The 14,777-nt window shown below is 43.5% G+C and overlaps 1 protein-coding gene across 6 annotated transcripts in view; it reads right to left on the bottom strand.

Moving 5' to 3' along the window:
* The window catches only part of LOC137326342 (alpha-(1,6)-fucosyltransferase), a 707,679-nt gene that overhangs the window by 34,202 nt on the left and 658,700 nt on the right, over positions 1–14,777 (bottom strand). For all 6 annotated transcript variants that reach the window (XM_067991334.1, XM_067991337.1, XM_067991336.1 and 3 more), the window contains one exon: positions 496–742. In XM_067991334.1, coding sequence (XP_067847435.1) covers positions 496–742 — 247 coding nt within the window. The remainder of the gene's footprint in view (positions 1–495; positions 743–14,777) is intronic.

Genomic DNA, 14,777 nt, shown 5'->3' with positions numbered 1-14,777 from the left:
AGTAAATGCAACCAACCAATGGCAACCTGAGTTTATTAAAGTGACTTTAATGTAGATAACATCCCATGGTGCATGAGGAAAAGAATGGATGAGAGAGATCAGGAGGCATGGTCAAAGATTTGGCCAGAAAGCTGGGCTTTAAGGAGGATTCTGAAAGAGGGGAGGGAGGTGGAAAGTCATTCTTTGTGAATAAATGTAATTTCCACAGATTTGAAATGCAGTTTTATTGCAGTGCAGAGTGTAGAATGAAGGATGGATACAGAATAAACACAGATAAATTCTGAGGCGATTGTCGCTGTACAAGAAGAAAAATTCCGGAAGACTACATGTCATTTTGACACCATCCAGATGCGATCCAATGATCTCATTATGATGCACGTTGTTAGAATAGGCTTCCTTCACAATTCTGCAGACAATGGTACAGCTTTAAGAATGTGCCTGAATAACAGTTGCCAGCAATGTACATTATGCTTATGGAGTGAGAAATGGTCCTACCCAATAATTGGATGCCTGAAGCCAAGTTTTCTCGTTGCCTCTTCAATTTCCTTCTCCAACCAAGATTGTGGACGTATCAAATATTTGACGAACTGTGAAACCCACCAGACAGAGGGGTCTCCATGGAGATGGGTTAATCGACCTATGAGATCTTCAGGAATAGCCAAGGGCAGATATGGCGGTCGTGGGTGTAGGCTGTCAACTATAGGGAGTTCCACCACTTGTACATCTTTATCGTTGGCCTCACCTAAAAATAAAATTTGCATAAATCTGAATCTCAGATGCATTTCATGAAATCACAAAAGCTCGGCTCAACTGAACTGGTGGGAGTGCGGAGGGCGCTTTTAATGCACACTGCAATCAGCTGCTGAGCTGGCACTTCAAAGAACTTAGAGGTGGTTTGAGAGTGTTGTTAGTTTTCAGCTTGAACTGCAGTTAACCTGCTGCCAGAAGAGCCACAGTCCTTCATTCAGCTGGATTTAAGGAGGGGAAAGAAACATCAGTAGCAAACAATGTGGGGAAAAAAAATCATATAAAAATATGGAAAAAATTATCCAAAGAATGTGAAAAAAAAGTGCATTAACTTTCTTGTTTAAGACAGTTACCAACAATTTTCTTGGCCAAAATGCAATTTATTTCTTGGTAATCAATTGAGAATTAAATTCCAGAAGGCTCATAGTGATGTCAGCACAATCTTAATCCTTCAGAGAGATGGTCATTGTGCACCAATTCCTGCTATTGATGTCTGCCGTGACACTCTCCCTTGTAAATTAGTAACACATCAAAAACAAAATAAAACAGTCTGACTTAATTCCAAAAAAAAAGTCTTTCATCTAGTATGCATCCGTCACACTCTAGACATTGTACTCCAAAGTGTCCCACTTTGTTACAGATGGAAAAACAATGTTAAAAAAAAGAGTAAGAGGGCCAGTCACTGGCCTGAGGCCTGTAATTTTCCAATCTATAACATTCTCTGATTTAAAAGACATTTGACTTTGTGGCCTTAAAAAGACACAGCCTCATGTAGGAATGTAGGACAATATATAGCAAATACATACATAGAAGTTACAACACAGTAACAGGCCATACAACCCGTCCAGTCCATGTTGGTGATTGCCCTCCACATACGCATTAATGGTAAAACACTCCTGACCTTGTGAAGCTGTCTTATATTCTTATATCAGCAATGCCATGGGAGATCCATTTTGAAAATATAAAAATGGATATACAAGAGTGATTTCCAGGTTTTAATCTAATTTCTTGATTAAGCGCTGATTATTTCATTGCTCTGCATACACAAAGAATTAGTCACAGCTCCTTTAAAAGCTGCCCTACCTTAATTTTCTTTCACTCTAAACCGTAAAACCATAATAGGTTGTAGCAATGAAATATCTCCTGTAGTTTTTAAAAGTGCAAACAGCTGATTGAAACTGCCTGAAGACATGACTTTGCCTGAAATCAGCAGAGCTTTTAAATTGTTTCGTACTGAACCGCACAAAATAGCCAGCGGAATTAATATATGTTTTAAGCAGCAGCTTTATAATTGATGTCTATGGTGATGACAAATGGTGAGCGCCATTTACCCAATGTAGGCAGCTGCCCGTGATAAGCGTAGCTGGTGTAAGTGGCGGGGACTGTATCACTAACAGGGCAATATGGTTGATGTTGTGTATTTAGACTTTCAAAAGGTGTTTGATAAAGTGCTACATAATCGGCTTGTTGGCAAAATTGAAGCCTATGGAATAAAAGGAGCAATAGCAGCATGGATACGAAATTGGCTAAGTGACAGGAAACAGAGAGTAGTGGTGAATGGTTATTTTTTGGACTGGAGGAAGGTAAACAGTGGTGTTCCTCAGGGGTCGGTACTAGGACCACTGCTTTTTTTAATATATATTGATGACTTAGACTTGGGTGTACAGGGCACAATTTCAAAATTTGCAGATGACACAAAACTTGGAAGTGTAGTAAACAGTGAGGAGGATAGTGACAGACTTCAAGAGGACATAGACAGGCTGGTGGAGTGGGTGAACACGTGGCAGATGAAATTTAACACAGAGAAGTGCAAAGTGATACAATTTTGGCAGGAAAAATGAGGAGAGGCAATATAAACTAAATGGTACAATTCTAAAGGGGGTGCAGGAACAGAGAGACCTGGGGTATACGTGCTCAAATCTGTGAAGGTGGCAGGACAGGTTGAGAAAGCGGTTGGCATCCTGGGCTTTATAAATAGAGGCACAGAGTACAAAAGCAAGGAAGTTATGTTGAACCTTTATGAAACACTGGTTCAGCCACATCTGGAGTATTGTGTCCAGTTCTGGGCACGGCACTTCAGGCAGGATGTGAAGGCCTTAGAGAGGGTGCAGAAAAGATTTACTAGAATGGTTCCAGGGATGAGGGTCTTCAGTTAAGTGGATAGACTGGAGAAGCTGGGGTTGTTCTCCTTAGAGCTGAGAAGGTTGAGAGGAGATTTGATAGAAGTGTTCAAAATCATGAAGGGTTTAGATAAAGTAAATAATGATGGAACCATTCCCATTGGCGGAAGGGTTGAGAACCAGAGGACACAGATTTAAGATGAATAGCAAAAGAACCAAAGGCGACATGAGGAAAAACCTTTTTACGCAGTGAGTAGTTATGATCTGGAATGCACTGCCTGAAAAAGGGTGATGGAAGCAGATTCAATCTTGGCTTTTAAAAAGGAATTGGATAAATATTTGAAAGGAAAAAAATTTGCACGGCTATGGGGAAGAGCGGGGGAGTGCGGCTATCTGGACTGCTCTTACAAAGAGCCGGCACAGGCTCGATGGGCCGAATGGCCTCCTCCTGTGCTGTAACCATTCTATGAGTGTTTCTATCTAGCTTAGATCTGGATATTTCTGGCTTTAATTCTCAAGTCTCCTGAGCCTGTCTCTCTCTTCATGACATGCAGCACAAAGCCCAAGAGACAGCTCATGAACATGTACAAGAATACAAAGGTCACAGCACTGGTCACAGGTCATGCAAACTGGCAAAATCAATAGCAAAATGTTCACGCTCATCTACATGGAAGTACATCTTCAATCCAAAACTCTTACACATCCGTGGTGTCAATACTTATGATTCAGCAAACAAGTTATTCATTGTGGACAATGTAAAATAAACAAACTTAACAAAAGCGCAAGGATGGGCATTGCTATGATATGCAAATTATTTGAAACTAAAAAAAGACAGCGAAACACAGACAGATGGTCGGGGACAGCTCAATAGTTAGCTAATTACATCTAAATTACTTCGTTTTGATTTCTTATCATATCTCACCTTTTCAGTTTCCCTCCTTCCATACAGCATCCCCTGACCAAGAGAACAAATGGGTGATCTGGTCCTTGTTCTGTTCTTTAAATGAGCACACAAATGAGCATCCAGATTTGATAGAGGTATTCAAAATCATGAAGGGTCTAGGCTGAGTAGATAGAGAGAAACTGTTCCCATTGGCGGAAGGGTCAAGGACCAGAGTGCACAGATTTAAGGTGATTGGCAAAAGATCCAAAGGTGACATGAGGAAAAACTTTTTTACGCAGCGAGTGGTTAGGATCTGGAATGCACTGCCCGGACGGGGAGGTGGAGGCAGATTCAATCATGGCCTTCAAAAGGGAACTGGATAAGTACCTGAATGGAAAAAAATTGCAGGGCTACGGGGGTAGGATTAGTTGGATTGCTCTGGCATCGACCCCGCGCAGACTCGATGGGCCGAATGGCCTCCTTCCGTGCTGTAACCTTTCTATGATTCTACAGGGTCTGCGAGGATGGGCAGATGTAAACAATCTTTCCATTTTCTTAAACACCACAGAATGAGTCCACCATGTCTCTGTGTTAGCTCTTTGTTAGAGCAATCCAAAACTAATCCAACTGCCCTGCTCTCTCCCCATGGCTCTGGACCTCGCTCTGCTTCAAATACTTATCCATGGTCTCTGTGGGGCAGTTTTTGGCCTCTACTTGACTTTCCGACAGTTGCTTCTGCTGAGATAGGGCACTCAGTGAACAGGGGGACGTCATGGAAAATAAATCACAGAATCTCACTCTGACATGCAGCACATCAGTATGTAACTGTTGCATGCCACCACGCTGTCATAGACTAGTGTACACCTTAACCAACACATCTTGCATTTTTTTTTCATAGAATAAGGAATAATAACGTTAAAATGATATTTGATATTAGCAAACAAGAGTTTAATGAGCTGGTATGACATTCCTTTGCCCACTATTTTAGAGGAGCCGATAAACCATTTCTCCACTGAAGCCTAATCAATTCTGTTCTGGTTTAAACCCTGTTTCAAACAGCTGCTCATCATTATGGAAGACCGTGGTGATGTCTATTCTTTTTATTACGAGGAACCGCAAAGCTCAAACCACCCAAAGACGGTTGATGTGCTGCCGTAGCCACACCATGTAACTACCATAGTCATGCTTTGTGTTGTCTGAAAACTGCAGCTGGCAATGCAATATATCCTCTTTGATAAAGGAATATATATGAATGAATTAAACATTTCTCCACAAACCTGGAAGTACACGTTTCCAGACGTCCTTACGATTTTTTTTTGGCGGTTTGCCGTCCGACTGACCGGCCTGATTGACAGGCTGCTTTGAGTCGGATGGGAGAGCAGTCAGGGAGATGACGTGTTCAGGTAAGTTGTGATTGTATGGATAGGGGGGCATGGGGTCACTGCTGGGCATGGGGGCACAGGGGGGAGGAATTGGGGGTCAGTCACGGGGTAAGGGGCTGTCAGGAATCGGGGGTGATCTCTGGGTTCTGCGATCGTTGGTGGGGGGGTGGGGGTGGTGTCTGCGATCGTTGGTTTGGGGGGAGGGGAGGGTCAGAGATCATGGCGGGGGAGGGGGTCAGTGCAGGTAGGCTTGTTAGGCTTGGGGGAAGCACTCCTGCTCCTCCAGGCCCGCAAGCTGTGGAAGAAAGGCACTTAACTGCAGTTTCGGGTCTTCTCGCCTCCTTTCATGTGGTATGAAAGTGAAGGCCCGGGAATCCCGGCCCCCAGGGGTTGAAAGTGCAAATTCTGCAAAAATGAAAGCCTGCAACCTCCTTGAAAGGTTTTAGTCACCAACCCGCCTCCTGGGAGTGGGTTGGTCGTCTGCCCCTCGTCCCGCCCTGGTGAAAACCGGAAATAGGTGGGTTGGGGGCGGGTCTGAAATGGTTGCGATTTTGAATGCCCCCCCCGCCCCCTTAAAATCATGCCTATGGTCTTAGGAACTTGTTTGATACATGTTGATATATATTTGATACATGTTTGATACATGTTGATATATGGTCTTAGAGACATGTTTGATACATGTTGATATATGGTCTTAGAGACATGTTTGATACATGTTGATATATGGTCTAAGAAACATGTTTGATACATGTTGATATATGGTCTTAGAGACATGTTTGATACATGTTGATATATATTTGATACATGTTGATATATGGTCTTAGAAACATGTTTGATACATGTTGATATATATTTGATACATGTTGATATATGGTCTTAGAGACATGTTTGATACATGTTGATATATGGTCTAAGAAACATGTTTGATACATGTTGATATATATTTGATACATGTTGATATATGGTCTTAGAGACATGTTTGATACATGTTGATATATGGTCTAAGAAACATGTTTGATACATGTTGATATATATTTGATACATGTTGATATATGGTCTTAGAGACATGTTTGATACATGTTGATATATGGTCTTAGAAACATGTTTGATACATGTTGATATATATTTGATACATGTTGATATATGGTCTTAGAGACATGTTTGATACATGTTGATATATGGCCTAAGAAACATGTTTGATACATGTTGATATATATTTGATACATGTTGATATATGGTCTTAGAGACATGTTTGATACATGTTGATATATGGTCTTAGAAACATGTTTGATACATGTTGATATATATTTGATACATGTTGATATATGGTCTTAGAGACATGTTTGATACATGTTGATATATGGTCTTAGAAACCCGATCTCTCTCACTTGTGTATCAGGATCTCCTCCTACCTACAGGAGACTCATCAGTCAAATTTCAAGAATTGAAAAAAGGGATTAGTGAATGAGGTGAAGTCATAATTACCTCTCTGGCACCAGCCTCAGCTGCAGACAATTGCATTGCATTTCAGCACTCAAACAACCAAGAAAAATGGTACAATTTGGCAAATCACGATGGATTGAACAATTTGATGCAAGTTATTATTAATTATTTCTGCAGCTCGTTTTCAATGACACAAACTTTTAAAAAAATGGGTCATATGTTATTTTGACATTCTACACACAGCAGGCAGCCAAGACGCATGTATCGACCAGTGAATAGTGCTTGATGACTTACTCTTCAAAATGGCCAGTCAATGTAGCTGTTGGTGTGATCCCCCTGAGACAGGCTCTCTGTCGCTGCCTGATCTATTATATTCTGCTTTCAACCCCTTTCTAAATAGCTGCTCCCTGTGATAGAAGACAGTGGCTAGGTCCACATTTTTTATATAATTAAAAGAAAAGAAACTGCAAAGCTCATTTCTGGTGGTTGGTTGGCTACTTTGAAACAAAATTAATTCTTGGAAAATCCAGCAAGCCCGACTTTTATTGCTCCTCCCAAGTTGCCCTAAGAAGGTGGTGATACAATTGAGTAGTCTGCCAGGCCACTTCAGAGGGTAGTTATGAGTTAACCACATTAACGTGGGACTGGAGTCACATATAGGTCAGACGGTTTCCTACTGATATTAGTGAACCAGTTTGTCACTTTCACTGACACCAGCTTTTTAATTCCAGATTTTTAAAACTGAATTCAAATTCTCAGACTGCCATAGTGGGATTTGAACTCACATTCTCTAAATTATTAGTTCAGGTCTCTGGATTACTAGCCCAGTAACATAACCACTCCGCTACCACATCCTACGCTACCGTACTGCAGCCACATACTTTGGCTTGTAGTTCAACAATTCCTCTTAGCAAAAAACTGAGACATTAAAATGAAAAAATCCTTGAAAAAGAAAAAGGCAGGATAATAGGATTACAACAGTGATTATGCTTCAAAAGTACTTCATTGGCTGTAAAGTGCTTTGGGAGGTGCTGAGGTCATGAAAGGCGCTAAATAAATGCACGTCTTTCTAAATGGATGGCCCTTTCAGAGTTGGCACAGGCACAATAAGCTGAATAGCCTCCTGTGCTGTAAAATGATATGATTCTATATCCCGTTAAGGGGCATTCTCATCAGGTAAACTGGCCTACAAGACAACATAGCTCACTAGGTCAGTAAACAGAGAACACAATGGCATGACCATAGTAAGGTAGTGTTAACACAGCATAACTGTATCTGTTGATGCAAATCTATTCATTTTGTCTCACTTTTAATTAAATAAAAACACAAGAGGAGAGGTTTTCCTAAATAGCCACCTGCTGGGTTCCTGACATTTTTCTTTCCCTGGGCCATTTACATGGCCCCGGTTGGACTTCAGGCACTGACTCGACCCTTGGGGTGAGAAAACAGTCACGCAGCTAGAGGGCTCTCCGCCGTGCTGTGGATTGAGTTCGGAGCTTTCTGGCTGTTGGTGGTGAGTATAAGCCTGAAAGGCTCTAAGCGCTTGAAATCATCCTGGATCCTGGGGAAATAAATCATTTCACTTACCTAGATAATCTTCAGCTTGCTCCGGGACCCCATCATCCCTCTGGTCAGTGGAAATCCAGGAGTGGGTCATTAAACCAAAGTTGAGCAGGTGCCCATCTACTAGGACACCCAAGGTGAAAGTCCAGGAAAATGAAGCAGGAAACCAGGAATTTCTGCAACCCCCCATCTTATTATACAAGCAAGGTCCCACAAAATCCCAGGACAGTGCAATGGGGCTGGGGACCTGCCCTCCGAGAGGAATTCTGATTCCTAAGGCTCAGGGCAGAGGAAAATGATGTTCGTGAGTTGCATCACGAAGGTCTGTGCAGTACCAACTAGTCACACTGGCAAAAAGCCCAGCAGGACAGACAAGTCTTCATTACAGGTTGTTGTAAGAATTGAACTTGCCCACAAATCCTATTTTTGAAGACGGTGCTACTTTAGGAGGTTCGTAGCGTGTTACCATTAGGTCAGTAATGGGGTAAATTACACAGAGACTGGGCATGAAAAAGGTGCAGCCATCATATAAGCTTTCAGCCAGCTATGACAAGCTTCAGTGCTTTGCCCACAAAGAACAGTACCATCCAAAAAAAGACAAAATGTTACAAAAGGGAATGGGGAATAGGAAAGGGTTTGATTTTCTTCTTGCAACAAGAAATTTGTTATGATATAATGATATGGAAATGAGTGCGTTTACACAAAGGTGAACTGAGATTGACAACTATTGAAAGGGAAGCACAGCTTTAATTGCCAAGTTCAGCATCTGCATACTGTGTATGGGATTTGATATTAAGTGGTTAGTGTTATCAAGAGCTGTGGCTGTTTGATAACCACAATGACTCAACAACTAGCCAATTACTCAAATGCCATCTGCTCTAATACGTGATGTGACTGCTCCTGCCCTATTGCTGTGCGAGCAACCTAAGAGGAACGATTAACAGAGAGTGACTTGAGGGGCACAATGAATCTGCTCTTCAGTGTAACAGAGGTCTACTGGGCCCAGCCAAGCAAGCAGATCGGTGCCATCTCTTTAACCTGAAAGCAGAAGGAGACTGGTTTGCCTGTGGCTCCTGCTGCTGTTTGTAATTGCTCCATCAATTGTGCTGACTGATGGAGCGCTTGTGCTCACTGACGGGATTATTAACAAAGGTTATCCCAGCAGGATGTAGCAATTAAAGGGAAATTTCAGGTTCCAGCACAATTGTGTTTATTTAAAAACACGTGGAAATTGTACGTCAACTTTCTGGCTTCCAATATAATTTTTCTTCTCTCTGTCATCTCTCCACCCCACTGAATTTTATTTGAAAATATTTCTCCCCATAGCGAACCCTCAATGCCACACACCTTTGCCTGGTGAATGTTGCTCTGTAACCCACGGTTAGGAGCTGCATCCTGGTCCTCGTTCACTTGTCTTCTTTTTCTCCACTTGGCCTTGCCCAAACTGCCATGGTGGTGGTGTGGCCCTTATGACCACCTTGGACACTTTGCCTACTTCTCTGCCAATTTCTCTTCCTTTCTCTCTTATTCTCCCTCTCTCGCTTCGCCTTTAAAATCCTTGTTCTCTACTGCCCCCACAGCTACATTACAAATTTGTCTTTGAGATATCCTCCCTCAGCCTGTGCACTGACCGACTTCTCATCCTCAGTGATTTCAATCTCCATCTCAACTCACCTTGCTCGCTCTCCTCTGATTTCACTGCTCGCCCGTTCTCCGTTAATCTCTCCCTTCATATAAAGTCTTACCCTTATTCAAGGCCACCTATGCGGCATTGCTATCTCACATGACCTTTCTACTCCAGTGGTCTTGATGACGTATAAGGCCATCTCCGGCCACTTCCTTGCATCTCTCAATAGCCACATCCATCTACCCCTTACCAACCCAACTTCCTTCTGCGTCTGTCCTGGAATAAAGTCTCCCCCGCCACTTACAACTGCATTTTCAAATTCCCAACTGTCTCATCTTTGGCCCTCCAATTGCCATAATACATCTGCAGCTGTCAATCTGCTCAATCACTCCCTCACCTTTAAATTTGATGCCCTTGTCCCCAGTAAAACCCTTACTCTCTCCCACCCTGATCATTCCTCCTGGTATGGCTCTCATCTCCACTCCTTGAAGTCCACAGGATGCAGACTTGAGCATATCTGGTGCACAACTGGTTTAGCCATCCCTCACCAGATGTGGTTGGACGACATCAAATATTGTCAGGCCTTGCTCTCCTCTGCCAAAGCCACTCACTTCTGCAGGATCATCCTTACCTCTGACAACAAGTGCGAGGAGCTCATGAATTTCTTTGTTATTAAGATTGAGACCATCACTTCAGCAGCCTCTGCTGCATTCCCCCTTTCTCCTGGTCCAACAAACCAAATCTCTCTCAAGGTTTCTTCCTGGCCTAATCCTAAACCTACAACTTTTCCCAGTTTTTCTCCTATTTCGCTTCATGCCCTCTCTGAGCTATTCTTGTCCTTGCGAGCCCCTTGACCTCATTCCTGCTAAACTGCTGACCACACATCTTCCTTTCCTGGTCCCCATGCTAGCTGACATTGTAAATGGTTTCTTCTCTTCAGGTACTGTCCCTCTTCCTTTCAAAACCACCATTATCATACTCTTCCTCAAACAATCCATCCTTTCCTCTCCAAAGTCCTCGAATGTGTTGTCACCTCCCAAATCTCTTTCCATCGTTCCTGCAACTTCACATTTGAAATCTCTCCCAATCGCCCCTACCACCACACTTAAATGACATCCTGAGACTATGGCTATGGAGCATTTTCCCTTCTCGGCCTCCTTGACCTCTCTGCAACCTCTGATATGGTCAACCGCACCATCCTCCTCCAGTGGCTCTCCTCTCTTGTCCAGCTCAATGGGACTGCCTTGCTTGGCTCCACTCTTATATCCAATCGTAGCCACAGCATCCACAGAAATGGTGTCTCTTCTGCACCACTCCATCCCCACCATTACCCCCACCAATCCCACTGACCCCATATTAACCTTCTCTTTTGAGCAGGCAAACAGAACACTCGCAGGAAGGAAGGGGGTCCTGTTTTACATACGCAGATCAGAGCCGATGATGTAATCAGGACTTGATCTGCAATATTAACCCGAGGCCTGAGCGGGGTTGGGGGAGGAGCAGAGTCGGCTCCCCCATCAGGCAAAACCTGCTGGGAGACAGATCTTGTAAATTTAAAATTTATTTTTCAGGTTTTCTTGTGGGCCAGGAGGGGCAGGAGTGCTGCTCCAATCCTCACAAGGAAGTCTTGGGCCTCCCTTGAACCGGGCTACCCCCTCCCCGATCGTGGCAAGACCCCTGCCCCATTCCCCTCCCTCCCCCCCAACACCAGCCCCGATCAGACAAGAACCCCCCCTCGCCCCGATTGCTGACAGATCCACCCTCCGGCTTCGATTGCGGCTCCGTTCACAGCCCTCCTCATCGCAGCCCCGAGCCCCGAACCCCACAAACTGCCGGAGACCGCCCCCACGGACCCCAGCTGCGGCGTCCTGACTTGCTAGGGTTCCCGCCCGCCGGCCAAGCTGTCAATCTAGCCTCAACTTCTCTGGCCTTGCCGGGTTCTTCGGCCAATTACGGCCTCCCCCGTACCATCCTGTAAATATCGGGGCTCATGTATTTCATGTGAATGACTCAGGGAAAAGAAATATCAGCCTATTGATGTGATGAAGTTCATCCTTCACTCATACACCAGCCTGTTCACCTGATTAGGTTCACCCTCCACTCAAATCCAGCTCAATCATCAAAATGAATCATGCCCTCCATTCAAGTATCAGCTCCTTCATCTAATGAAACTTGCCCTACACTCTAATACTGGCTCCTTTGCTGTGGTGAACCCTGTTCATAGCATACCGAGATAAGCATAAGCCATTCAACACCAGACATGAATGAGTGGTCAGCTTCACCCAGCGTGTAACATACCTTTCTCATTAATTCAGCACTGGGAAATCGTATCAAAGCGAGCAGCAGCAGCACCTATCTCTATCTCATGGTGAGCGCTCCCAGAAGTGGAATGTAAAGCAGTCTTTCATGTAAGTCTGCCCATCGCCCTACATAATGGCATTCCACATCAGTCATGGTTGCTGACTTGGAACTGGAGTGTACCAGACTGAATAGTTTCCAGTTTAATCACATAGGAAAGCCTGAAGAACAGAGTACACTGTTAGAGATGTTGTTCATGCTTAACGTATCAGATGGCAGGGGTGAAGGGGCCACAGTCTCAAGAGGGACTTGGCACTCCTGCTGACTGTATGAATTGCAACTCAGAACAGCTCATGGTCCAGTGCCGATACAGATATTTGGTCACTTTTTGTGAAGAATTATTATTAAAGTGCACTCTGAAATACACTTACCATTCATTGGCAAGGATAGTCTGGGCAGGATTATGTGTAGATCTGAACATTTAATATAGGTAGCTTTTCCTTGTTGCTCTTTCTGATCGGACTTTTGCAGTTCACGGCAGATCCTTGATCATCCAGCTCTCTTTAATCACTTAAGCTTTAACTTCGGATAAACACCCAAATAATTCATTGAATACAGCGTGATATCCTAGCTGGAGATTGCCGCATCTTCCTAGCTTTATAGCCGTTACTGTTAAGGGAACAATACATTGACCATTGGCTGCGCTGCTTCTGAATCACCACTGTCCTCGCAGTGGCACCTTGTAATGAGTTCTCCAGCAAATGTCGGCCACTGAAGGATCGGGGCACTCATTGATCTAACTTAACCAAAGGCACCGTTCCAGCAAGTTCTGGGCCACCTTGATTTTGGTGGAAAGAGAGAAATGGTACTTAGAAATTCCATCCATTTTCATTTCAGTCAAGCAATGGTAATTTTGTGAGTATTAGTGACCAAGCTGGGACAATCCACTGCTTCAAAGAAACTAGACAAGATTTTGTAGAGTGCTACCTGCCTCAGCCTCCATCACCCCTCCATCCTCAGCTTTCAGTTCCATGAAAAATAAATCCCATTGAACTGTTAAATATGCAAGATACAATATTGTCTTGAATTTACAACTTCCACAATCACTTGACTATTTTGGACTGGAATTTCCTGCAGGGGTGCAACCCAGAAGTTGCAGCCAAAACTCCGCCCATTCCAGCATCCATTCTGCCGATGGCAAATTAAACTCAAATTTCCTGCCAATCTCATTAGTAAATGCCTGGATGTAAAAATGGGTATAAATCAATGAAAACAATCAGGGCCCAAGGAAAGCACCGAACTCACACCATATATTCCTTCTTTAATAACAAAATTAAAGTTTCAACTCATTTAACCATCATTCATTCAGATTAAGCACAGTATGTTTAAGAACCTGCAATCAGGGAAGCTTTTCAATTTTTAATCTGATTTATACTGATGCTGTAAAAATGCATTCCAAGAAATGCAGGTCCATCCATTCCCATTTTTGTTGCCATTAATTGCTCTCCACTTCTTTGCCATTTATTTCCTCCTCTCCTTCAATGCCTTCCATTCCCCTCCCCTCAGTCCTGTAGAAATTCCAGCCTAAGGTGTTCAGCAACAGGATTGCATCGAGCGGAGAGGTGTCTGATTCAGTCCATTAGTGGCAGGACGGTTAGCAGTGGGGCTGAAGGGAGAAGGGCCCTGTTTGCACTGATTTTTGACTGCAAATACTGACTGGGCTCTTAAAACGCTGACCATCTGTGTTTGTCACTAACGGATAGTATGTATGGATCTGGAGGAGGCAATGCCTGAAGAGTGTCACACAAAGGTGATGCTTTCACCTAATTTAGGTTATTAATCTGTGTGCTTGCAACCAATTGTTTGTCAAATGCCCGTTTAAAAACTATAGACCAGAGGCATCTTGGAAACAATTGGGAAGTTCTGTTCAAATTATATTTCCAATTTCACTCACACAGTGTTTCCCAGGTGAGAGAGAGGAATCCTGTGTCCGAAAATAAATTGGAACCCTATAAAATAGGTCACTTGTGTATGACACATTAAAGGTAGTTGCATTAATAACTATCTGAAAGTAATGCTGTAGAGAGTATATCAGGATTCATGACAAGTTTTTCAAAAAGGAATTGGATATATACTTGAAAAGGAAATAATTGCAGGGCTATGGGAAAAGAGCAAGGGAGGAGTGGGACTAATTGGATAGCTCTTTCAAAGAGCTGGCACAGGCACGATGGGCTGAAAGACTCTTACAGCACAGTAGGAGGCCAATGATTCAACATAAGATAAGACCAGATATTCATAGGACATTGCTGTAATTGTCCTTACCTAAGAAAGGATATACTTGCCATAGAGGGAGTGCAGCGAAGGTTCACCAGACTGATTCCTCGGATGGCAGGACTTTCATATGAGGAGAGCTTGGGTCGACTCGGCCTGTATTCACTCGAGTTTAGAAGAATGAGAGGGGATCGCATTGAAACATATAAAATTCTGATAGGGCTGGATGCAGGGAGGATGTTTCCCCTGGCTGGGGGGGGTCCAGAACGAGGGGTCACAGTCTCAGGATACGGGCTAGGACATTTAGGACTGAGATGAGGAGAAATGTCTTCACTCAGAGGGTGGTGAACCTGTGGAATTCTCTACCACAGAAGGCTGTGGAGGGCAAGTCACTGAATATATTTAAGAAGGAGCTAGATAGATTTCTAGACACAAATGGCGTC

This window comes from Heptranchias perlo, chromosome 10, assembly GCF_035084215.1.
Source record: "Heptranchias perlo isolate sHepPer1 chromosome 10, sHepPer1.hap1, whole genome shotgun sequence".
NCBI lineage: Eukaryota > Metazoa > Chordata > Chondrichthyes > Hexanchiformes > Hexanchidae > Heptranchias > Heptranchias perlo.
This window is presented reverse-complemented; position numbering and strand designations above follow the sequence as displayed.